Here is a 24,074-nt window from a genome sequence, read left to right as displayed (position 1 = left end):
AACATAGAATAACAAGTCCATCGTGAGCCAGCTCATAGGATTTAAAAGAAAACGCAACCTTAGAAACCAGTATAAGCCAATCGCCCCATTCGCATCCGCCATGATAATTGTTATCAAACATGAGGAGAAGCCAGAGAAGTCTCGCTATCTGTCTTGCTCAACGTCTTGCCCAGACCTCGCATATAGTTCGAAGGGTGTATGATATGAAAACTGATTGTGATAATAGCCATGGGAATTGCATCCATAGCGTAGACATATACTTCCACTGCTTGCAACTTGGATTGAGGCCCTTCAACATATTCCACCATACGAAAAACAGATCGAATAAGTATGAGCATGCTGGCAAAGTAGATAACCATCATGAACTTCTGCCAGTTAGGCGGCTGTACCACTGAGTTCTTGGAAAATCTGTAATGAAAGCAACCTGCAACGATAACAAACATGCTGAAAAACACAAGCTGGACTATCAAGCCAGCGACTACGACATCTTCTGTTGCTGTCAAATTGTGTGATGAATCCGTCTTGTCATTAGCTCCACCATCTGTAGTCTATAGTCAGCATGCCATCAGGAGTTGGAATCTCAGATCTAGATCCATACCAAACGCTTGGAGCACGATAGAAGTGATGTCACCAAAGAGGAAGATTTTAGTTAACCATTTTGGTTTGATCAGTGCAAACTTGTCGCCATCCAGATATCTGATGAAGCGACCTAAAAGCATGTAAATCGCAGCGGAATAGCATGTTGGACCAAGAAGAAGAAGGTGATCCTGAACCATGCAGAGGCCTAACGTGTAGTTGGGCGCTTCTTTCGCACTGATGGCTCGACTGATGAATGCTGTGGCCTCGACTGATGGATACCCATTGTCAGCTCACGATTGACTTGTCCACTATGAAAGGAACACTTACAGAGGGAACCAAGTAAAAACGGCAGGAAGAACCATACTCTTGTTGTAACAACTTGGTAAACATGAAGATTCAATGAAAGACTAAAGATTACAAAAAAGATAAGTGCCAAGGGAAAGGAAGGATCGTAGTGAAAATAGTCTGCCATATTGACTGCCAATATTTAAAAATGAAAGTATATTGGAACTAGAGTATTGAAGGGAAACTTGAACTCTAAAGGTGCAGATGGCAGGTAAGCGGGAGAGCCTCCCCCTTAACTTACCCCTTGCGCTTTTCTTTGAAAGGGACTATAGGTTGGCTGTGTTTGGCGCCCAGGGTTTATTCATCAATGCTCCAACACATCACAGGCAATGAACGCTCGACCCCTCGACATATTAAACATTTGTTTCATTGTAGCAGTTATGCCAGGAGGCTGATGAATGAACAGATGGTCTACTATACCTTAGTAACAGGGTTATTGAGGATTAATTAAGGCTACTAAGATGTACGTCCTGTCATTTGTATAGAATATTTTTTTTGTATTTTTGCCATTGCAATGTTCATTGCTGACAGATCTGTCGGCACCAATAAGCTTAGATATGGAAAGTAGATAAGCCTCAGGGTGACAGAAGACAAGTTACATAAATACCCACTTTCACTATAGTAAAAACGGGATCTACATGTACTTTGTTTTCTGTCCCCCCTAGATAAGGTACACTGGATACGGCGTAAGTATTAGTTACATTTCAGCTAAGATTCTAATCAGCGTTTACCTTGAAATATGGGAAACATCTGTCAGTACCTACTCTGTATGCCTCAATAATTTGCCAAATGTACGCGCGTCCTCGTCCGTGCGAGTGCATCATATTTATCCAAGCGCAAATCACAATGTTAATCTCTGCGCTACGAGATATCAGTGCCTGACAAGCGAAAGTTACCTGTCCCCGAGATAAGGATGTTCACATGTGATTTCTTACTTGAGTAATTCACAGTTCCAGAGTCATGTACTAGGCTTCTTGTATTTTGGCGATTTGTGTCACGGTTAGAGATGGTGCACCAGCTATTTGGACGATGTTGAAGAGGCAGTCTTGCTATTATATATTTAGACCATGACGGAACTAATGTGGGGTACGGAGTACTTGTCGCGGTTTATTTATGAATGAATAAGCATAAACTAACATCTACCGGTGACCACGATGTTTTTTTTATCACAGACGACTCAGTGCATCATTCGACTGTATTTTTTGTCCTTAGTTTCCGTGTAGAAAGAGACTTTGTGACTCAATGCGCATAGCATCCAGATGTAATTGGGCCTACCTTTTGATCTGCTCTGAGAAGACCTCGCTTCGGCCATGTGAAGATGCATGTAGGTGAGCTTTGGAACTGTATGACTTATGCGCTCGGCTTCTATGTAAATTTCTGGTAGACTGTTCTATCCGTTGAGCAATTGCATAGATTGATTCTCTAGTTGTTAAGTGTGTTCAGTAAATTATACCTGCAGCGGCAGGAGTCATACATCGATTCAGAAGGGTTTATTTATATTTCAATACTGACACAATCATTTCTTGCCATTTTTGACAACATGAATACTGCAGCATAATATCTATATGTAAGTTTTTTAATAACGACTTTGAACCCTTCACTTGGTTAATGTTCGTTCCTTACGTCCTTTGCATTAAGATACTTATCACATGTCTAAAGCATCACTTGACACATTGTTACAACGTTGTCAAACAAATCGAGAAGTGCATCGACTAAGAAGTCTATACCAGGAGCAGTCCGTTTGTCATGAGTGGCACTTCCAGCAAGTCCTTTAGTTGCATTAACTAATGGCTCAGACGTTGCTGGTGGACCAGGATGGAAACCGGTTCACAGATGTGATGACTTGCTTACTAGATACGGAATAGCTCTCTCGAATCTAGCATGCAAGTCCAAATGGTACGCTACGTAGGCGATGGAATACTTCAGATTTGAAGTGCTGAAACAGACCCTGATAATAAGGTTTCCATCTTGAATCACATCTGAAACAGACTATTACGTGGAATATGTCTTTGAAAGTTCTCGCTACTCCAAGAAAAAGGTGAAGGACATAGGAGGCAGACATGAATCCACTCCAGTAGGTTGAATACGTACATCCACTATACATACGTATCGTCCCAGAACTGAGTATGAAATCGGCGAGGAATAATTCTCAAGACCAGCAAGCAACTATAATAAATAAAGAGGAGGTGTACGTAGCAATGGTAGTGAGCAAACAGGTTACGGAGGCTATGTCAGAAGGAGCCAAGGTAGCCCTGGGAGGAAATCTAAAGTAGGAAGTAAAGCGAATACTGGCGGGAAACCCAGGAGTGGTACACATTGGTTGTAACGTTCTGGCAGTAACAGCTAGCTATGGATTAAGTTTGTAAATAATTTTGTAATACATTAGGTCAAGAGTAACAGACTTGCGGTTAGTGACATAAGAGTCAAGAGCTGCAATGACATTTCTAGAGTCAATAGATCCTGGCCTGTTAATATTCCGGTCCGACAAGTAAAGAGTACAGTCTTAAGCTGATAGTACATAACATGATCTCAATTTTAAACTACCATTTTAGAAACCATCAATGATTCAAAAACTACACGGCTACCATTCAGCTTTAGTTCTTAACATAAAAACTTTCATTAGCAGTCTCATGCTTCACAGGACGGCTAACGAGTGGCCTCAACCCAGGAAGGGCAACAACTGTAATGGCAAGCGCCATCTCGAGCATGCTGAGTGGGTCTAAAAGAAAATGTTAGACATTAGGTTATTTTGAAATATCATGTTCTGGAAATTGTTAACTTACAGACAAGGTTTTCCTGTCCAGTGCCGACCTTCAGGGTAATGAACCGAACCATTGTGGTACAGATCGTCAGAGCTCCAAGTACAAATGTAACCATAACACCAGTGGAGGTCTTGAGAACGCCTTGAACGAGTAGGATAAGGGGAAGCGCGTATACTGCGGAACAATTGTCAGCATGTACAGATTTTGTCGAAATACTGAGTATCACCTACCAGCAAAATAGCAAGCCAGGTTCAGGGTGAAGTTAAGAATGAAGGGCTCAGGTGCATAGAAAACACTGCATGCTCCCTCTTCTTGAGACCACTGAACAGAAACATCCTTTCCGCAGAAGAAGGTATCGTCAAAAAGAATGACAAGGTATGATATACAGACAAATGCAGTGATGCCGTATAGAGTTTTTCGCATGGCAGAGCTAACACCATTGGAGGGCAGGAAGTATGCCCAATAGAAGGCCAACATACTCAGTTTAGGAAACCCCATCCCGAAATCGTAGAAGTAGTTCGACGCGAAAGAGATCTGAGCATCTGTGTTAGTTGCGCCCATGTCGTTGTTGTGTCTTGGCCACCATACCTTGGAGAGCTTGACTGAGGTTTCGTATTCATCCAAGACACCCATCTGGTACGTGAGTGTATCGCAGATAATGAGAGCTAGAGCATTGAAAGCTGAGACGACCAGAAGCCAATCTGAAGCATCGAGTTTCTGGCGAGCACGGAACAGACGGGCATAGATTCGGAGGCCAACGAAGAGGTACGATACTGCAAGAAGGATCCATTCCGAAATCTAAAAGGATGTAAGCATAAACCAGAAACAGAAGGCCATTGCGAACGAGCGAGAGAGCTTACCATACAGTCCTTTCCATCAATAAAGAACGCCATATTGAATGCTGACAGTCGCGTAAATCAGACAGTGAAAAGGGAAGAGCTTGGAGAACTATGCATATTAAAGTCGAGCTTCAAAGACGTTTGCGGCGTTTGACAACATTGAAGAAAAGAAGAACCCACCTCGGTTGCGGGTGAAAAGTCAAACTGTCATTAACAGCGCATTAATGTGAGACAAGGAGGCCCTTGAGAGGATGTGGCGTGATATTATCCGCTGCAGATGTGTGGCGCAGAGTCGGACCGGAGCCACCAACACCAATCAACAACGGTCGTACCAGGGAAAACAAGAGGAAGAAATTAGTCGTTGTAACGGGTTTTCTGCATCCATGAAGACAGAGTTGGGTTTATTCCCGGCTAGCATGGGAGACCCTTGACCAACAGTGGAATAAAGCGACATAATTGGCTTACGGCTTCGTGTCCGTTGGAACCGATAAGCCGAGAATAAGCCCTGCAGAACATCCTGATACATAGTTGACGGAGAGTAATCGAGACGTTGCATGTGTTGGTTGGGCTGGAGCATGTACAGTAATGCAAGAGAGAGGCAAAGATTCATTTTTACACCAATGGTGAGGTATGTATACTGTATGGACACCTCGTTTGCGGAGATTATTCTTCCTTTGGGTTTCTGTGCCACTTTGAAAAAATAAGGATGTGCTGTTGGTTACGAAATGAACTACAAACGCTTCTATGAGAGGGGGACAAATGAAACACGCGGTAAAAAAGATGTGTCCAATGCGAGACTAATACTGTACATTTTGAAGAATGATCTCTTATTTAGGTAATTCCCCGATCAACCGTTGTCTTCCGTTAACCCCTGCCTCTGACAGACAGCAACAGGCATTATCCTGAAAAGGTGCTATCATTTCGTTCCCGGCCCTACTTGTCTCTCTGTCCCCAGCCAATCACCATCGTCCCGCCGTTGGTAAGTAACGCTTACGCGGGCCGACTTGTAGATCCCTTGAAGGTTCGTCAGCTCCACTTCACTTCCCGAGTCTTCCTCAGGGATGGCTGCCACGCGAGCAGTGGTCCCATAGGGTTCAGCATTACGGTCTCGGCCACTGGAAAGCATGTTGAAGTGGCTTGATGAGGTAACTGTTGCTGAGTGCTTGTGATACCCAGAACCTGTTTGCGTTGTTCCTTGTTTTGTCGAGCGAAGGCCGAAGCCGTGGAGGAGGGACTTCAATGCTGGAAGAGATACCACGACAATCGCAGCCGCAAGCTCAGTCATTGACAACACATCTGGGCGCAACATGTTAGTAACTGTGGTCTCTGAGTTGGTAAACAATGGGGCCAAAACTCACAAACATTTGTCCATGCGTGGATTGTATCGATGGTGATAAATCTGCCAATGCTTGCTCCTACTGTGATGATTCCCGACGCAAATATGGCAATAAGACCGACCATGTAGCGCCGACTAAGTTGAAGACCGAAAAGAAGAGGAAAAGGTAGAAGGAATACTGCGATCTGAAGTTAGTGTAGTATGATAGAGGCGGCACACAGAATATACCCAAGATGTCTGAAACAAGGTTCATTCCCCAGTCGATGCGAAAAACCGTCTTCGATTCGAACGTGCTGCAGCCCCCTTCTGGATCCCAATTAACTGCGACATTGGCACCGCACCAGAAGGTATCTAGGAAACAGGTTGTTACCATGAACGTTCCAGTCAATGCAGTACTGGCATAGAGCGCCTTGCGCAGCATTGGAAGTGTCTGCGGAATGAGCTTGAAGTAAAGTGCCAGCAACGCCAGCTTCGGTAGATAGATTCCAGTATCATAGAAGTAGTTCCCAGCAAACGAGATCTTGGCTAAAGCGACCTGGTCTTCGATGCTTCGCGGTGGTGCTTCCGGATCGTATTCATCCATTCCTCCCAAGTTGTATGAAGCCGTATCGGTTCCGAAGAGTGCGGCAGCATCGAACCATGATGCGATAAGAAACCAGTCACTGACGGTGAGGCTCTGACGTTGACGAACAGTTCGAAGAGTTAATCGGGCAAGAACAAGGAAGGATGCTACGCCGAAAAGCACGGCCTCAATGGGCTGCAAGATCGTGCACCGTCAGCAAGCGAGCATGATCCAGGAAATGATTCGCAGTGTGGAGTGTGACTAAACTTACCACGACAGCCTCTTTAGCGACGCCAGGCATATGGGGTAAACCGCAATAAGATAGCGACGCTTGCTATTTGTATTACTGCAGTATCAGATATAAATTGTAAAGTGAAAGGTGCAGAAGGAAGGGTAAAGGGGGATAAAAGAGAGTTAACTTAAGTAAGAGAATGAGGAAAGGAAAAAGGAAGAGAATAAGATAGGGAATATAAAAATATATATATATATTTAAAAGAAAATAATTTATTTTAATTAATTTATTTTTAAATAAATAAATAGTTATTATTACTTTTTAATTCCTAATTATTATAAGAGCTATTATTTTATTAAATTTAAAAAATATTATAAAGAAATAATTATTATTATATTTTATATATTTATTAATATATTTTATTTATTTTAATTTACTAATATAAAATATATTAAGCTATTTAAAAAGGTATATAATTAATAAATAAAATATTTAATAAAATATTTTATAATTTATATTTAAATATTTTTTTTTATTTATTTATATTATTTATAAAGCTTTTAATATAAAAAATAATATTTAAAAATATTTTAAAAGAGTTAAATTTACTTTTTTAAATTTAAAAAATATTTTCTTAAAGCTTAATATATAATTATAAATTTTAATATTTTCTATAAAAGTTATTATATTTTTAACTTTTTAAATTATAAAGACCTTAAAGATATTATTAAAGGCTTAATTATATTTTAATTATTTATAAAAATAAATAAAAAATTATAAAAATAGCTTTTTAAAATTAATTATTAAAAATATTAAATATTTTAATAAATAAATAATAAATTTTATTTAAATAATATTAATTTTTTTTTTATTTAAAAAAAAGGCTTTTAATTATAATAAAGGTATTATAAGTAATAATTAAAGAAAATTAATTATATTAATTATTTAATATAATAATATATATAATAAAATTAAATATAATATAAAAATCTATTAAGTAGTTTTAATGTAATGGGGTTTGAACGCACGACATTCGGGAGAACCTCGGGATAGACACAAGCCCCTATCAAGGGGGCTTACCTGCAAATTCTACACACAGAAGAATAAGCGGTAAGCTTTAGTCTTGCAACAATAGAGGACCTACATTACCTGCATTAACGGATCTACCTAACTGAGCTATTAGACCTCTTATATAAAGTTATAAAGTTAATATTTTTAATTTACTTATTTATTTAGTCTACTTACTTATTAACTATATTAAATAAAATATATTATTATAAATTAATTAATTATATATTAAAATAATATATATTAAAAGTGTTATAACCTAAATAACGAGGTCAGGCGTACCTCACTTTTCACTTTTATAAGCCCCTACTTTTCCTTCCCTTTATAGACCAATTACCGCAGGACTGAATCGTTAAACTCTCGGTCCTTATAAAGACCTACCTTTTTATCCCTATACACTAATTAGCTTAAGACTAAAGGAATTACACTACAGTCTAGGACTGATATACTTAACTCTTAGTCTATAATAGATATAAGCTAATACCTATTATCTTATATCTTAGACTAGTATATATAAGATACTCTTTTAGTATTAGATAGAACCTAGCTTACTAGCTATTAATAAGATTTCTTTATTTAAATATACTTAACTCGCTCTATTTACTATTAAGAGATATAATACTTTACTATTACTTAATAATGCCCTATATATCTGCTAATATAAACCTAATATAGACTAGTTTATCTCTTAGAAACTATACCTATTATAAAAAGGATAATATTATATAATATATAAAAGTCTATTTTTCTTAAATAATTAGTAGCTTAATTTTAAAAGGGTTATTAGTACTTATATATATTAATATTATATAAATATATTTTATATTAAAATAGTTAATAAATATAATAATTATAAAATAGTTAATAGCTTTAATAATATTTATAATAAGTAATAAGAGTTAATTATATTAAAATTAGTTTTAATTAAATAAAAGATTTAATATTTAATTTTATATAATTATTAAAATAATAAGTATTATCTTATAAAAATACCTTTTCTTTTAATTGTAAGTAGATAGGGTCAAGTTAGGGTGATTAGATGATAGATAGATCTGATTGTATATTGAACTCCGTCGTAAGACTTCAACTTGAGGAATCCAACCCTGGATCCCTCGGTCTGACTTCTCTTAAGGTAAATTACCCGAAGATCTTCCGGCGACCGCTCGCTGATTGGTCGCGACTTAATCTCTCCATGATACTCTTACATTAATAAAGTATTATATAAATAAAATTAAGCATTTTATATAAGGAAATATTTTTTTACTTACCTTTAGGTAGTACTGCATAAGTAGGCCTATACTTAGATTTTAACTACTGCTATATATTAGGAGGTATAACTAGAAGTTTAATGCTAATATGTTATCTGTATCTATATGCCTATCTGCTATTATAAAGTGAAGTAAAGATTTAAAAGAAATAGCTATTATAATAGCTATACAGAATGGAAAATAAGGTTCCCAAAAAGGCTTTAGAAGCCGCCGGATGGTAAAACATTTACCACGGGGCGAATGCTCGGCAAAGCTTACTATCGTGTCGCTGCACCCAATCCTCACTTCCAACACACCGAGGGCACCACAAAAGACCATCAGGATCATATTTTTCCTTGATTTCGCGAAGGCGGGCGTAGTTTGGTCCCCAAAATGACGATTGCCAGTCCGGTTCGATCGAGCTTGCCTTGTTTTCATGCGTTAGTAGAGTCCCTATGCTTCAATAAAGGATTGATGTCTTGCCTCGTTGAGATAGGCACCTTGAACAGGGTCGAGGTCTCTCAGCAATCCAAGCTTGCGGTATGTCATATCGTGGATCATGCTTCGGATCTCGGTTTCGTTCGTTGAGTCCGTCCAAGCTTGACTGGTGATGAGATGGACAGTTGCGTTGCGCCAGGAAGGATGAAGAGAGTTGTTGACAGATTTGGGGCTGATTGTGAGAGTACCGGACATTGAGAGATTTGGCAGGCCGTTCTGAACACTATTAGTGAGAGAGCTTAGAGAATGCAGTTTATCCTCCATCCATACCGATGGTGCTTTCTTGGTAGGTCCAATCTTCTTGTACACGGCGGCGAACTTGTCAGTTTTTCCTATGACGGTACGTCGTGAGATTAGGCGGGATGTTCTAATACTATGGCCTGCGCTGACAGATCCAATATCAGGCAAAATCTTGAGCAAACCTTGCCAGTTGTTCACAGGAAGCCTGTTCAAGGACCAGGCGACTGTTGCGTAGGAAGATCTTAACAGCTTCGCAAATGGTCGGATGGCATCTTCGTAGGTTTTGTTGGACGCTTCAAACATCATCAATGAGCCGCTGAAGGTGAGAGCTTCGGCCGAAGGAGGTCCTTCAACCGTGTAGTAGCCGTGGATACCTGCATCCTGCATGGCGGGGAACAGAGCATGGGCATCTGCGATGAACTGGTACCACTCGTCTTCTGAGGTGTGATTCTTGATACTGGTATCGAATGCTACCATGACCATTTGAGGTGCAGGATAAGCTTTGACGGTGAGACTTGTGATGACACCAAAGGTGCCCCCACCACCACCGCGGATGGCCCAGTAGAGGTCCTCATTTTGACATTCATTGGCAATCACGACTTTTCCAGATGGAGTAACAATCTCTGCCTCTAGGATGTTGTCTGCACCCTGTCCGTAGTGGCCCGTAGCGAATCCGTGACCACCTCCAGTAGACCAACCGGCGACTCCAACGTCCTATAACGAGTCAGTCACCATGAAAACTTCACTAGAAATGGGAAAACTTACGTTACTGGTACCGCTAACAGCCAGAGCATTCCTGGCAGCTAATGTTTCGACCATTTCCCCATCCTGAACGCCAGCGCCAACAGTGGCAGCCATGCGTGGGCTTGGGGTGTCCTTCGAATTGGGACAGGTAGAGTTGAAGTTCTCAATCAGTTCAATGCCCTTCAAGTTGTGAGTCCAGATCCTGGCAAAAAGTCAGCATCAGCTCGGAATATTTAGTTCTGGCTACACGTACGACAGACTGCTTGACCCTAAGTTCCTGTGCGTTGTTAGCAAGTATTCTCTACACAAAGTGTGAACTCAAATTCTTTACCTTCCATCGCCAGCATGTCCCGTGTTCTTGATGACCAATCTGATGTTCTTCACCGCGGCGAACCTCAGCGCTTCTACAACATGATCCGTGGTAGTAGCGTTCACGACATAAGGAGGAAGCACGTCGTTTGAGCATCCTCGCTCGCCCGCCTCGGGGTCGCCGTAGATACTAGTTCCGTTCTTGTAGACCGGAATACAACCAGCATTCGACCACTCGCTGTGAAGGCTCGCCGGATCGCTAGAGTGAAACTTTGACTCTGGCCACTGCTTGATGACGGAATCGCAAGCCTCGGCGTCGTAGTTGGGATGAGATATGTAGCAAACAGCGCCTGGAGGTGTATAGCGAATCAGGTGGCCGTCAATGGTGGAGTTCAGAGCGGTCCAGGTTTTGGTCGATGGCCAACAGGAATCGTCAGTAGTCTGAAGATGTCGTTAGTAACCTAATTAGGACGGCCATAGTAGACTTACGCATCGACATTGGTCTTTGGCAAGTGCACTTGAAAGGAAGAAGCCTGCAATAGCAAGCGAATATGACGGGTGCATGGTATTCGAGTCTTCTCAGAATGTCACCTGTAGGGTAGTAGGATGAAGACTAGAAGATCAATTCTCGATTGTAAGGTCTCTGTTTTACTTACAAGAGACTGAACTTATATAAAAGGTTGGCGCTGACATAATGACACCAATTACGCGGAAATACAATAGCGAAAAATCAGGTCGAATACGGAAATATCCACGAAGAATAAGTTGAGCACTCACTTGGGTGGAGCATTCGCTTATGATACACAATAAATAAGGCAAGGATAATCAACACAGCCCGTCGGCAGCGACAAATATAAGCTGCAAGTCCCGTAGGCCCCGGAATTTAGTGGACTCCGGGATTTCCGGAAACCTGTTTTTCGTTTGCTACAGCAAAACTGCGCTAACACGTTACTTGTTCACTCAATATTACTAATACGCGTATAGGCGGCTGCACGTAACGATAGTAACTCGTATATGCATAAAGCGTTTTCACGAAAAGTTTTCAATTTCGAAACAGTATGTTCTAACACGGGATATAGCATTATTTTCGTGAAACTACATCCTTTTCATCCGTGCAAGCTGGTAGGCTCCCAAATGCCACACGGCTGCTGCCCTTACCAGGGGTCTAATGTTGTGGTATCAGATAATCAGACTAAGGACCTTTAGTCCCTTCGATGCATTGGTCCTGGAAGAATGATTGAAGCAGTAAAGGCGTGGGTTTGTAGTAGAATGATTATATTAAAGCGGTAAGCAAGCAGGCTTGCATAGGCAATCTTCATACGATTTCGGTATAAGATGGCCAGAGAAGGATAAGTCCAACTTTCGTGAACCGAGAGGGATAGCGAAGGCGGCCTCTCATTGGATGATGTAACGATGGCTTGTGTATTTCCGCCCTCGAGTTTGTCAAGTATTGGTAATGAATTGGTCGATCCCGACATACATACCCTTACTAATAAAACCTATAGCATGAACTCTATATTCAGATCGTTTTTATGCCGTATTGGACTCCTTCTTAAGCAGTCGTGCTTTTCCAAATCAAGTCAGGACTTGAACACTACGCGTTCAACAGAGTTTAGAGGCAGGCGTACTTCGCTAAACTAGCTTGATTCTGTGTCCGGTACCTGCAAGCAATATTAATCAGTATGTGTCCACCCCATTCTCTTTTGTTTTTAAACTGTCACACCGAGACGACATAAACAGTTGTGCAAGGGCCCGCGTCTTGACGATAGATATAAGGCTGAAGGATTCCCCTCTTGATAACAATTCTAAGCCATTGCAGGCTTTCCAGGCAATGGATATAGCAATTAGATGGCATCTAGCTCTACTACAATACAATAAAAGCTTTGTATACTTACATTAGCTAGGCTACGGCAAACAGTATCAAGACATTCATTTACTATTAGATTGTGATAATATGTTGATTTCCCTTTATATATTTTGTAAGAGAGGTTCTAGGAGTAATACAAAGAGCCACAAGACACACTGGCTGTGAAAATGGAAAGGGAGAGCCCGATTCGTCAGACCAATGGAGCACTTCTCCCAATTTGCCTCGCAGGTCGGCATCACATTTGTGCCGAATGTCTACCCTCTTAATAATAGGCCCCATATATGCTGATTTTGTTGACATCTCGGTATTCGTAAACCTCATTAACCGCCGGAGACACCGGGCTATATCAAGGATTTTTGATCAGTCCTAGCATGCATAATGTAGGCAAATTCGATAAAGCTAATAGGGATCAATCCGATGTGGAGAACAAAGATAATGATTGTACTAATGAAGCATGCCTCCCGCCCCCTTTTTTCTCGCGAGGGGTTTTATGTCGTCTCACGCCCCCTCTGACTAAGGTTAGGATATCGATCTATCAGATGTTTCGTAATGGCAGAGCTAATACCATACTTTGCAATTATATTCTCTATAAGTAAGAACTAATTGCAGATAATGGTCAGACCTTTACGCTTAGCTCTCCGATAGTCGTATCTACAATTAAAGGGCGTTCTAAGTTCTGAGTGGTAATTAATGAATCCACGTGTCTAGCACTTGCCAACAGGTGACGCATCGCGACCGGCCAGCACTCAGTAAGCTATTTCTTCTACATCACGCAGTCTCAGGGGGGAAACCTCGCGAGCCAAGGTCTAGATTGAATTGAACAATACTCTGTTCTTCTAGATCGGATAATCTACGTAATTCCGGAGTGACATCGCACCGAGCAGGGATGTCGCGGTATCGGCGCCAGAGCGAACTGTACGGCGTCCTGTATGTCCTTGCGGCACAACGAAGACCCAAAACTGGGTCTTTTCAAAGGACATGAAGAACAAGAATGATATTTGCCTCTTGATTTATCTGTGACATGCTTGGTGGTTGCGACATGTGTGGTGAAAGAGAGGGGAGAGAGTGAGAGAATTCTGATCAACCTGCTGATAGTGTACTTTATTAGATATTAATTAATTAAGATGACACATAAAGGGTAAGTTCTTAGTCTAGTTTAGATTTCCATTTTAATATGTAGTTAACGCAATAACAGCCCTAACAATTGTTATTACCTCTCTTTGGATGAGTACCCGGCACAAGAGACATCATGGTGATTGCTTCGGCCCGCCAGTCATCAGCCTGTAAATGGCTTTGAGTAGTCTCAAAAACCATATTAACGGGGCGTTTATTAGTATATGTTGGCCAAGTCGTATGAAAATCGGATACTAAAAACACATTATAAGTTAGTTTCAAGGAAAGGAGGTGTCTGAAGGTGGTCTATAAGGTAACACGTAACTGACCATTGTGGAAGTTCGGGTTCCGCTTGGTTGCAAAGCTGATCCACATTCGGCTCATGAGTTCGGCGAGTTTGACATGTTTCTCCTTCAGGTTAGGCTCGGCTGGGAAAGGGTTTATCTCCCAGCCAAAGCCTTCCGTGTCCCTAAACGTATATGCCACATCTGAAAAGTGGGCAGCTCCAAGCGTATCTGGATCCATGTTTGCTGGTACACCGTCGAATAAGAAACTATAGCTCGGCATGTTTTCTCTAGCCCATGCTTGGGTTGCAAAACGCCTTCCAGCAGTGAATGTCATGTCACCCAGCCACAACGTTGCCTGGCCATAATAGTTGCCGTACTTTGGACCGGGGTTCGGCTTCACAGTACCTAGACCAGCTGTCGAAGGAGTATTGATTTCCTGAGCGTACAGTTGCGCCCAATGTTGGGCGACTGTATCATTAATTGGGCCTCTTATCCAAGAAGTCTTGATGAACGATTTGAAGTGCTCCTCAGTCTCAAATGAGCCCGTCGTACCCAATATTTGCTGCAGTAGAGATGTTCCCTCATTCCTCGTCGAACCAATGAGTAAAGGTACTTTAGCAAAGCGGCCCGAGTGTAAGAGCTCTTCGCTAGGTGCTGTAATTATTCCGCCATCAACAACAAATGAAGGTGTCAAGAGAGAACCAGCTTGTTGCAATAACTCAGCGGGAGCTGCGCGTAGACAATTCAGTGAGTCTTTAGAGTCTGAACAACCAGTTTTGTTCAGTACCATATTGAAATCGGCTTCTCGATCCGATATCTCACGGCTGAGAACCGGTACCGTATAGGGACCTCCACTTTGTGCGATTGCGGCATTGAAGAGACCATCGTTTCGGCCTCCGAAGGCGAGGAGATGAAATCCGACTGACATAGCACCAGCTGACTGGCCCATTATCGTAACCTGTGATGCATCTCCGCCAAAATATCCGATGTTTTCTTGAATCCAATGGAGAGCCTGCCGTTGGTCGTAAAGGGCAATATTAGATACGCCAGCCGCCTCTATTTCCAGGCCACCCAGAAAGCCAAAAGCACCGAGACGATAATTGAAGCTGACGAAAATGATTGGTGTTCCCATCTCCACGGATGTCTGCACGAGAAAGGTTCCATTGGTCCTGCCGTCGCTGGCGCTGCCCTCCTGGAATGCCCCCCCATGTATCCATACGAGCACGGGAAGTGGTGAACGCTGGGTTGCTGGCCGTATAATGTTGATGTGGAGACAATCTTCGCTGACCGGGTCTGTGACGTTTTGACTAAATCCAGCCAGTCGAATATCGTTTCTAAGGCAGCGCGCTCCATATGACTCTGACTTCCGAATGCCGGCCCAAGGTTGTGCAGGCTGGGGTTTGCGCAGACGGAGGTCATTTACAGGCGGCGCCGCATAGGGTATACCGAGAAAGAACTCCTGGTCATAGTGACTATTAAAAATGCCACTCAAGGTGCCATTCTTGATGGTCACAGTTGGAGGGCCTCGGGGTCCTAACGAGGAAGTTGACGGCGACTTGGCGTCAACTGCAAAGACCAGGAGCAGCCATGCTATAAAACAGGCAAAATTAAACATAATTCAGAGAGATAGAGAGAACACGCCAAATGTAAGGAAAGTGTCGTACTAGCGATATGTTGACAGGAATTTCTATCTGGCGGTTCACCAATTGATCGTGGTTAAATACTTGGCAGATTTGGCAGCGGGACGGTCTTCCAGACATCGGCTTATGCGTTGTTAATTATGCCGCAGCTAATGCCGCATTCGCCGGCGTTATTAGCTTTACATACTTCTTTGTTAGCGCTAGTTTAAGTTCCGGTTTTCGGAATAGCGATTTTACCGGAACTAATTTAAAACTTTGGAACAGTCTCATATTCTACTCTCTTTCAGTCATTTCCTTTCCGTCTTCCCTTTCCGCCTTCCCTGTTTCTACTTTTGACCATTCCTTACCAAGCAACAGAATGATTTCACGCGCCACTAAAAGAACAGGGAACTCATTACCCACTGTTACCAGCAAACGACGAGCTCCGTATGCTGCTCGTGCATGTATCGCTTGCCGACGACGGAAAGGCAAATGCGACGGCCGGCAGCCATGCGACTACTGCGAAAACCGGGGTCGGACATGCCTCTACGATGAAGAAACTGTTTCTCCAGGTATAGAAACAGTTACAGCTACAGCGAGCGTTACTAGAGCTCCGGCACAACCATCAGCGTTCCAAAGCGACGAGTCTAATCGAAGCCTTTCGCCGCCGCTGACACCAGCCGCAGCCAATGGTCCGCCGTCTCCAGCCATTCTACCAAATAGTTCAGAGGCACCAGATGTACCTAGTAATGGATGCGGAAGCGGCAATGACAGTGACCTTACAAGTCTTGTTGCAAGTCTTCGCACCGAGTTGCAACAAGTCAAGGCCATGGTTGAAGCGCAAAGTAATGGGACCCACAGCCTAGGTTCAGTTGCTTCACCCCACACATTGCATGCACCTGGTGACCACACAAGCTTGTCAAACAGACGGCCGCATGCCACTCAAACAGATACCGCTCCAAGCTATGCTAGTCATTACTTTTATGGTCCTACAAGTCCAGACTACAGCATGAACCTGGTACAAATCACTTTGCGACAACTGGGTTATCTCGCATCATCATCGCACCAACCCATGCTACCAAGTGTAAATGGTAACGATGCTGTATTGCCGCCCATACCACATTGGCCGTCCAGGCGTCATTTTGACCGCTATCAGCTATTGCAATTCCGGTCATGGTTATCGCTACAGGAAGCCAAAGATGCTGCAGATACATATCACAGAGTCATAGGAGAACTGCACCCATTTGTCAACATTGACAGAGTTAGAAGCCAACTGGAATCATGCTATTCCAGTGATACGAACCAATCTTTGGGAGGAGAGAGCAACAAACCTGACGATGATGATCTGATCATCTTGGTACTTATGCTGGCTGTAGTAGTACAAGTCTCAAAAGGCACTTTACTTGCAACGATGGCATCCGTCCTTCATTCTAACTTTATGCCCTCGGCCAATGCCGCAATTACATCTTCTACAACTAGTATCAAACAAGTCACCATCGCCTTACTACTGGTAAACAAACCCAGCCAGCTAATTCCTTATAATAGCATGCTAAAATATCTAATCAAGGGCTACTATTATTTCTCCCACGACCTCTCAAGGCTTGCACTAAGGTTATGTGGCATTGCTGGACGTATGTTGATGGAACTTGGCTTCCACAATAGCGACATGTTGAATCACATTCTCAAGACCGATTCTCAACGTAGAGAGGCTTCTGCTATCATGTGCTCCGTAATTATACTCGATCGTCAATGGAGCGCTATGACTGGCTTGCCTGCAAACTTCCCCAACGCCGCGTTCAGTCTCACGCCTACATTCATAGTGAGTCACCTAGTTTTGCTTTTCGCAACATCCCTAGAAACATCAATGAAATACACTGAGCTTATCCGCTAACTTGGAATGCTATAGGACGATATGCCATATGCAAAGGCTATATACATGCTCATTCACATCAGCGACAGATTTGACGAACCTATATCCATCGCGGCCAGGGGAAATACTCGTATCGATGATGATGTGATGGAACTATTGGTTTTCCAGATTCAACAGTGGCAGAAAAAGTGCGTCGGGGACAAAGACCTTTCTGACATGGAGGTTTGGTTTGATGAACCATCAAACTTACCTCCGTCATGGCTGTTTTTGCTGATCTACCGAGCTGCGTCGATAAAGAGCCTTCTGCTACGTCCTTATTTCTTTCCAACGTCGGATATCGAGAAGAGCAAACTATACCTTCCACAGGCCATGGAATTAGCAGTCAGGGTCACAGGGTCACTATTCAAACTGGACAATGTCACGGACATGTACCGTAACCAGCGACCGTACTACCAGCACATCCTCGCGTCCATTTGTGCTCTGATGTTTCTAGTGGTGGGCTACATTGAGAAGCATCGCTCAACCATGTTACCGTATTTGACCCCAGGATATGACGACCAAATCCGTGAATGCTTTGTACGAGCACGCAATCTATCACAGAAGTACGGAGATGTGTCCACGGCCGCAAAAGATTTAGGGAAAAGGATTCGAGAACTTTGCCACGCTATGGAAACGTATGGTAAAGCACAGAGAGAAGCCTCTGAGGAAGCAATTCCGTCTACAACCGTTGCATTCCTAAGCAACACCACATTTACAGGTCCCTCTGCGACATCACAAGACATTGGGCTTAACAATGAGCCTCGAGAAGAGGCCTTTGTCCCTATGACAGATCGCACGTTCGAGGCCGAAATGAACTCCTTCGGCGCGAACTTCGGCTTCGAGTTGCCGATGGAAGGTGATCATGGCCCGCAAGATACCCCGCCATGGGTATTACGAGGGTGGCCTGCTAATTCACACAGTTTTCTTTTTCAATAAGTAAGGCTTACAAATGAAAGTAGTACGATTTAATTTCGGGACGCTTGAAGCTCATATCAGCTTATGAAATAGTTCAACCGACATCTTGCTCATATCCCGGCTACATCTCAGTCTGAGCTTTCTTGAACCCCTCCCATCGCTCAAATCCATCAGTGAATATTCCCATCATATCCAACATCCTTCCAGCACTTTGATCGACAATATCATCGATACCCCCAGGCCTGGTATAGAAAGCCGGAACAGGAGGGAAGATGATGGCGTTAGCACGACGAAGAGCAAGCATATTCTCAAGATGAATAGAACTCAAAGGTGTTTCCCTAATAGCTAGGAGTAGTATGCGGTCTTCCTTGAGTGTGACATCGGCGGCTCTTGATATTAGGTCATCGCAGTAACCAGATCGTACTGCAGCAAGAGTTTTCATGCTACAGGGAACGATCATCATTCCGTCATGCTGAAAGGATCCTGAAGCGATTGGTGCTGAGAGATCTTTTGCTGTGTATGATCTACTCGCAAGGCCTCGAATATCAGCTTCGCTCATGGATGTTTCGTATTTGAGTGTGGCTAATGCCCATTTGCTAATGATAAGATGAGTCTCCACACCTAGGTGGTGAAGAAGGGTTAAGATGCGGATGGCGTACGGGGCACCTGTTGCACCTGTAATCCCGACAACAATCCTCGTCGGCCTTGTTGATTCCAAAGATGGGAGAGCATTCTCGTAAACCTGGTCTCGTGCTCCACCCCAGCTCAAGTACGATTGGCTTGTGGAGAACAGCCTCACATACGGTCTTTGTATGGGGTGTGTAGGGTGGTAGAACGTGACCTTTGTTGAAGACACTCCAAGAAGCTGGCGCGTGGCGAAAGAGACTGCTTTCATGGTAAACAAAATGTCGTGTAGGGGTTAGGCAATGAGGAAAATTTAGTGCTTTCCACATACTTTCGATTGCCAATCTTCATCCAGGTAATACTATTCCAAAAAGAAAACACACCTTTTATTCCAATCCCTTCAACTCTACGGAAACATAGCATCCTTCCCGCCCGGAGTGGCCATCTGTTCTGTTTCCGGAGTCCCGCAATGCGTTGTAATCTATTCCTGCTTTCCGTTCCGGTCCGCCGGAACTATGCCTCAAGGTCCGTAATGCGTGAACTAGGCCTCTGTTGTTAAGAAAGAGCCTTAAGTTCGATTCTGGCCTTAAAGATACCCAATAGTTTTAGCGATAGTGTAACTGTATTCTCCCATAATTTGTCACAACCATGTTCCGATTAACCCACCATCAGATTCTGTCATCTTTAAAACCTGCATCAATCAGGGTTCGCCTTTATTCTAGCAAAGCATCACTAAACTCGAATCAAGGCGACCCGCAACTTGACTTCCGCAGCTTTGTGGAGGTCCTTCGCAAAGATGGAGATCTTGCCGATATTGATCAGGAAGTTGATCCCAATCTCGAAGTTGGGGCGGTTGTGAGAAGAGTTAGTGAAACCAACGCTAAGGCGCCGCTTTTCCACAACGTTAAAGGCACTCGAAATGGCCTGTGGAAGATGTTTGGAAACGCTGCCAGCCTTCGAAATGACAGCAAGTTCCGATACGGTCGAATTGCACGTAGCCTCGGTCTTCCCCCTGACTCAAATTGGAAGGATATCCTCGAAAAGATGCGCCTTGCTACAACTCGAGACCCCTTACCTCCAAATATTCTTTCGACGGGCCAATGCAAGCAAAATAAAATCTTTGGAGATGACATAGATCTCACGAATTTACCGGTTCCGCTGCTGCATCAAGGTGATGGCGGCAAATATCTTCAAACCTGGGGAGTACATATCTTAGAGACACCAGATAAATCATGGACGAACTGGTCTGTCTTTCGAGGCATGGTCCATGACAAGAGACGCTTGTCATGTCTCGTCATTCCAGGACAACACAACTCTATGATCAGGGATCAGTGGCTGAAACTTGGAAAAGATGAGGTCCCCTGGGCTTTATCTCTTGGCGCTCCACCAGCAGCAACCATTGCTGCATCGATTCCTATACCCCCTGGTGTTTCGGAGAGAGATTACGTGAGCTCACTCGCTGGAAAGCCACTTGACATGGTGAAATGCGAATTGAGTGATCTTCTCGTACCCGCAAACAGCGAGATCATCCTTGAAGGCACATTTTCTCTCAAGGACAAGGCTCTTGAAGGCCCATTTGAGGATTACATTGGTATGCACTTTGAGGGTGAAGCTGGCAATCAGCCCCTCTTCACCGTGGATGCTATCACCTATCGCGATGGTGCCATTCTGCCCGTTTCTGTGCCCGGCCGGCTGACAGACGAATCGGTAAGTTTGCAAAGCCAAGTTCTTCTCTAGGGCTGCATACTGACTATATTATTCTAGCACACAACGGCTTCCATGGCGTCAGTCCAGTTACTGGAGGCGTTGCAACAACATGATCTTCCAATCAAAGACGCAGTCGCCCCCCTGGAGACCCTTGCAACTTGGTGCATACTACAGGTTGACAGTAAGAAGCTTGCCGAGATGAAGACGAACCCTGATGAACTCTGCACAACTATAGGCAACATAGCCTTCAATTCTAAGGCAACCATGCTAATTAATCGCATCTTATTGATCGGGGACGACGTGGACATACATGACTGGGCAGATGTCATATGGGCATACACGTCCCGTTGCCGACCAGGTATTGACGAATATGTGTTTGACGAGGTGATGGGTCTTCCACTTACTCCATATCGGAAATACGGTCGCGGAAGTTCTGTTAAGGGAGGCAAAATGGTATGTAACTGCCTTTTAGTTATGGAATACGATGGAGGAAGAATTTTTAGATCTGTGGATTTTCGATCTTCGTATCCGCCAGAGCTTCAGAAGAAGATTGAACGGAGGTGGACGGAAATGGGCTTTGATGCAGTTTAGTAGATTAGAACATATATTTGGCAGATGGTTTCTTTGCTCCTCTCGGATTTACTATTTTACTGCATAACAAGTCATGCCTCGATTTCGATGGTCCCGAAATCTTCAGTCTTAGATACATCTAAAACCATAGAGCGTTCTTGAATATGCGTGATAGGAAACCCTGAACGTCTGAATGCAACACAGCAGTTATTGTAACTGTAGCTCCGGACTACTCTCGTTGAGGCTCAATGACTTAGGAAAATCGGGGGAGGACGGGAAGAATAATGCGTATCTTCGCTTTGTTAAGCCGCCTTTTGGTCATCGCCTCAAGTTCCGACGAACGCGCCGATGTCGCAAATATTACGGAAGCACAACGCTGTGTGGAGCACCATGCAGAATTGCAAACCGGTAGTATTAGTGTCACGCGTTAAGGAACGTTATTCGACCAGTTATGGGACCGTGACATGTTTGAATGGCGATTGACGATGACTCAAATCCTGCTGAAATGGATGCACAAACGCTTACTTCAATGTAAAACAATTTTCTTACAATAACCACAGTTTCCAATATTAACTTCAAGACTTTTTAGAGTCATATGCATTTGCGTCGTCGGTGGGCTGGATATATGGAAAATTGTAGTGGACTATATATGATATTGTGAATACCAAATAGTGGTATGGCTATCGGGTTATATTTGTGATCCATGATGTTACTCAAGGGCTCTTTCATTTGTGCCTAGATTTACATGTGAAGCTATAGCAAGTGCCATCACCCAATGGTCGCTGATTGCAGTCCCTTCCATTGACTGTAGGTGCATGTAATGTCGTGAAAATATCAACACAATGCTGTATTGGTCCATCAGCAGACGAAACAAATCACTGTTTATTCAATTCTTTCACAAAATGAAGCCTTGGCGTAGGAGAATACTCGTATCAGATATCCGTATCAAATATTTGCACAAATTCAGGATAACCCCGCTCATAAATAGACGCCAGAACACCATCTCTCCAAACACCCACGATTGGCAAACAGCGGTTCTTTGGATCAGATAGTACATCAGCAATGTCACCCTCGACAAGCGCCAAATCTGCCTTCTTTCCAACCGAAATCTCTCCTCTATCCTCGAACCCAAACCGAGCAGCTGTGGTAGACGTAGCAGATTTGAGGACATCTTCGGGCGACATGCCGATCTCATGGGCAAAAAGGTACATCTCAATATGTACGCCAAGACCATATGCTACACCGAACCCTTGACCAGCACAGTCACTGCCTGCTATCAAAGGGATACCTGCCTGGTACAGCTTTCGCGTGGTTTCATACGCGTGCTGTACACCGGCTCTTGGGCGCTCTGCCTTGGCTAGTCCAAGTGGCTTCTCGAATGTTTTCTCAATCAGCATACTCCGAGCAAAGGGGTCCCTTCTGAATGTTTGCTGCCATTCCTGTCGCTCGGCGGTTTGCGATGCACATAAGCTCAGCGTTGGGTTACAATGAACATTACGCGACTTCATAATCTTGATGAAGTGGTCATTGGGAGGTTCGTCTAGGAAAATATGCGTGAAGCCGTCGACTCCAGCCTCGAGGAGATCCATGGCGCCACTATAGCTGAGGGCATGACCAACAGCAATGACTCCCGCGTGATGAGCGGCTTTTACTATAGCGTTTTGCACATCTATAGAAGTTGACGGTAGTTTCATGCCGAGAGTGTCTCCCAGTTCGTGAAACATCTTGATATATGATGCGCCATGCTGATTGACCTGCTGTTGGACAAATGGTTTTGCATCATGACCCGTATTTATTTTGGGCCAGGCCGAGACGATGGCGTCTAGAACTTTCTCGCCCTGAGGAACTGACTCCAGTTCCTTCTTCATGACGGGGAGGGGCCATCCTCCTTCGATAACCGCTCCGATTCCAGCGTACTTATAATCCGAGTACCTGGCCTTGTTTTGCGGCTCGGCAACCCACTGCATTCATATTTAGTCTTTCACATCATCCGCTGTGCCAGTCAAAGGACAAACAAACCTGTTTCAGCCGCATGATATCTTCCACTTCATTATGCATGTCGCATACGGTTGTGACTCCAAAGCGCAGCGACTGTTCAACACTGTTGGTGTTACCAGCAAGGGCATGGATATGGGCGTCAATCAGTCCCGGGATGAGCGTATGTTGTGGTCGAGAGATCCTCAAGGTATGTTGTCCGATAATTCTGTCTGGCTTGCCGCTGCCAACATCGGCGATATGTCCGTCACGAACATAGACAAAGCCATTGGCAATAAACTTATGACCGTCAAAGATTTTGACATCTTCGACAATGAAGGTGCTTATCGATGACTGATAATCGCTCGTCTCTGCCATGCTTGGATCAATAAACGCACGAAAGGTTGCGTGAGTGAGATGAGCTACGGGGAATGGGCCCCTCACTATATGAAACAAGGTAGGCTGACATTTGTTCATGCCGGTTCCGGAATCCAGCTTCGGAATCCGGGTTCGGAATTGCTTCATGCTCCACTCGGGTTCCTTCTAACGTGTTGAACCGAAATCCCACCGATCCGGGCCCGATTATCAACAAATTAGACATTCGGCACAAATGTGATGCCGTCTTACGAGGGAAATTAGGAGATATGCTACATTGCTCTGACAAATCGACCTCTTGCTCTTGATTTTATAGTTGGTATCTTAGGAGCTACATAGCTGCTCAGACTGAT

The 24,074-nt window shown here is 43.6% G+C and overlaps 9 protein-coding genes across 9 annotated transcripts; 2 read left to right on the top strand and 7 right to left on the bottom strand.

Moving 5' to 3' along the window:
• Nucleotides 1–113: 113 nt before the first annotated feature.
• On the bottom strand, nt 114–1,748 carry FGSG_06441 (uncharacterized protein; the record flags this gene model as incomplete). The annotated part of the gene is made up of 6 exons (XM_011327737.1): nt 114–541; nt 599–847; nt 907–986; nt 1,166–1,190; nt 1,569–1,599; nt 1,689–1,748. The coding sequence occupies 6 exons, from the start codon at nt 1,746–1,748 to the stop codon at nt 114–116; spliced, it is 873 nt and encodes a 290-aa protein (XP_011326039.1).
• Nucleotides 1,749–3,518: 1,770 nt separating this feature from the next.
• On the bottom strand, nt 3,519–4,579 carry FGSG_06440 (uncharacterized protein; the record flags this gene model as incomplete). The annotated part of the gene is made up of 4 exons (XM_011327736.1): nt 3,519–3,643; nt 3,708–3,860; nt 3,917–4,484; nt 4,547–4,579. The coding sequence occupies 4 exons, from the start codon at nt 4,577–4,579 to the stop codon at nt 3,519–3,521; spliced, it is 879 nt and encodes a 292-aa protein (XP_011326038.1).
• An 862-nt stretch (nt 4,580–5,441) lies between these two features.
• Nucleotides 5,442–6,724, bottom strand: FGSG_06439 (uncharacterized protein; the record flags this gene model as incomplete). Its single annotated transcript, XM_011327735.1, has 4 exons — nt 5,442–5,821; nt 5,884–6,039; nt 6,090–6,618; nt 6,695–6,724. 4 exons carry the CDS (start codon nt 6,722–6,724, stop codon nt 5,442–5,444), a joined length of 1,095 nt encoding a protein of 364 aa, XP_011326037.1.
• An 803-nt stretch (nt 6,725–7,527) lies between these two features.
• FGSG_06438 (uncharacterized protein) lies at nt 7,528–11,325 on the bottom strand (the record flags this gene model as incomplete). The annotated part of the gene is made up of 16 exons (XM_011327734.1): nt 7,528–7,539; nt 7,736–7,744; nt 7,800–7,831; nt 7,901–7,907; nt 8,006–8,009; nt 8,105–8,114; nt 8,276–8,278; nt 8,717–8,721; nt 8,865–8,923; nt 8,992–9,017; nt 9,250–9,423; nt 9,471–10,422; nt 10,474–10,654; nt 10,706–10,729; nt 10,784–11,202; nt 11,251–11,325. The coding sequence occupies 16 exons, from the start codon at nt 11,323–11,325 to the stop codon at nt 7,528–7,530; spliced, it is 1,992 nt and encodes a 663-aa protein (XP_011326036.1).
• Nucleotides 11,326–13,879: 2,554 nt separating this feature from the next.
• On the bottom strand, nt 13,880–15,643 carry FGSG_06437 (Lipase 2; the record flags this gene model as incomplete). The annotated part of the gene is made up of 1 exon (XM_011327733.1): nt 13,880–15,643. One exon carries the CDS (start codon nt 15,641–15,643, stop codon nt 14,048–14,050), a length of 1,596 nt encoding a protein of 531 aa, XP_011326035.1. The 3' UTR covers nt 13,880–14,047.
• A 383-nt stretch (nt 15,644–16,026) lies between these two features.
• On the top strand, nt 16,027–18,492 carry FGSG_06436 (uncharacterized protein; the record flags this gene model as incomplete). The annotated part of the gene is made up of 3 exons (XM_011327732.1): nt 16,027–17,157; nt 17,215–17,466; nt 17,554–18,492. 3 exons carry the CDS (start codon nt 16,027–16,029, stop codon nt 18,490–18,492), a joined length of 2,322 nt encoding a protein of 773 aa, XP_011326034.1.
• Nucleotides 18,493–18,592: 100 nt separating this feature from the next.
• FGSG_06435 (phenylacrylic acid decarboxylase) lies at nt 18,593–19,446 on the bottom strand (the record flags this gene model as incomplete). Its single annotated transcript, XM_011327731.1, has 2 exons — nt 18,593–19,250; nt 19,427–19,446. The coding sequence occupies 2 exons, from the start codon at nt 19,444–19,446 to the stop codon at nt 18,593–18,595; spliced, it is 678 nt and encodes a 225-aa protein (XP_011326033.1).
• A 297-nt stretch (nt 19,447–19,743) lies between these two features.
• On the top strand, nt 19,744–21,565 carry FGSG_06434 (uncharacterized protein; the record flags this gene model as incomplete). The annotated part of the gene is made up of 3 exons (XM_011327730.1): nt 19,744–20,802; nt 20,860–21,255; nt 21,548–21,565. The coding sequence occupies 3 exons, from the start codon at nt 19,744–19,746 to the stop codon at nt 21,563–21,565; spliced, it is 1,473 nt and encodes a 490-aa protein (XP_011326032.1).
• A 739-nt stretch (nt 21,566–22,304) lies between these two features.
• FGSG_06433 (uncharacterized protein) lies at nt 22,305–23,724 on the bottom strand (the record flags this gene model as incomplete). The annotated part of the gene is made up of 2 exons (XM_011327729.1): nt 22,305–23,333; nt 23,392–23,724. The coding sequence occupies 2 exons, from the start codon at nt 23,722–23,724 to the stop codon at nt 22,305–22,307; spliced, it is 1,362 nt and encodes a 453-aa protein (XP_011326031.1).
• Nucleotides 23,725–24,074: the final 350 nt, after the last annotated feature.

Source organism: Fusarium graminearum, chromosome 4, assembly GCF_000240135.3.
Source record: "Fusarium graminearum PH-1 chromosome 4, whole genome shotgun sequence".
Taxonomy (NCBI): domain Eukaryota; kingdom Fungi; phylum Ascomycota; class Sordariomycetes; order Hypocreales; family Nectriaceae; genus Fusarium; species Fusarium graminearum.
This window is presented reverse-complemented; position numbering and strand designations above follow the sequence as displayed.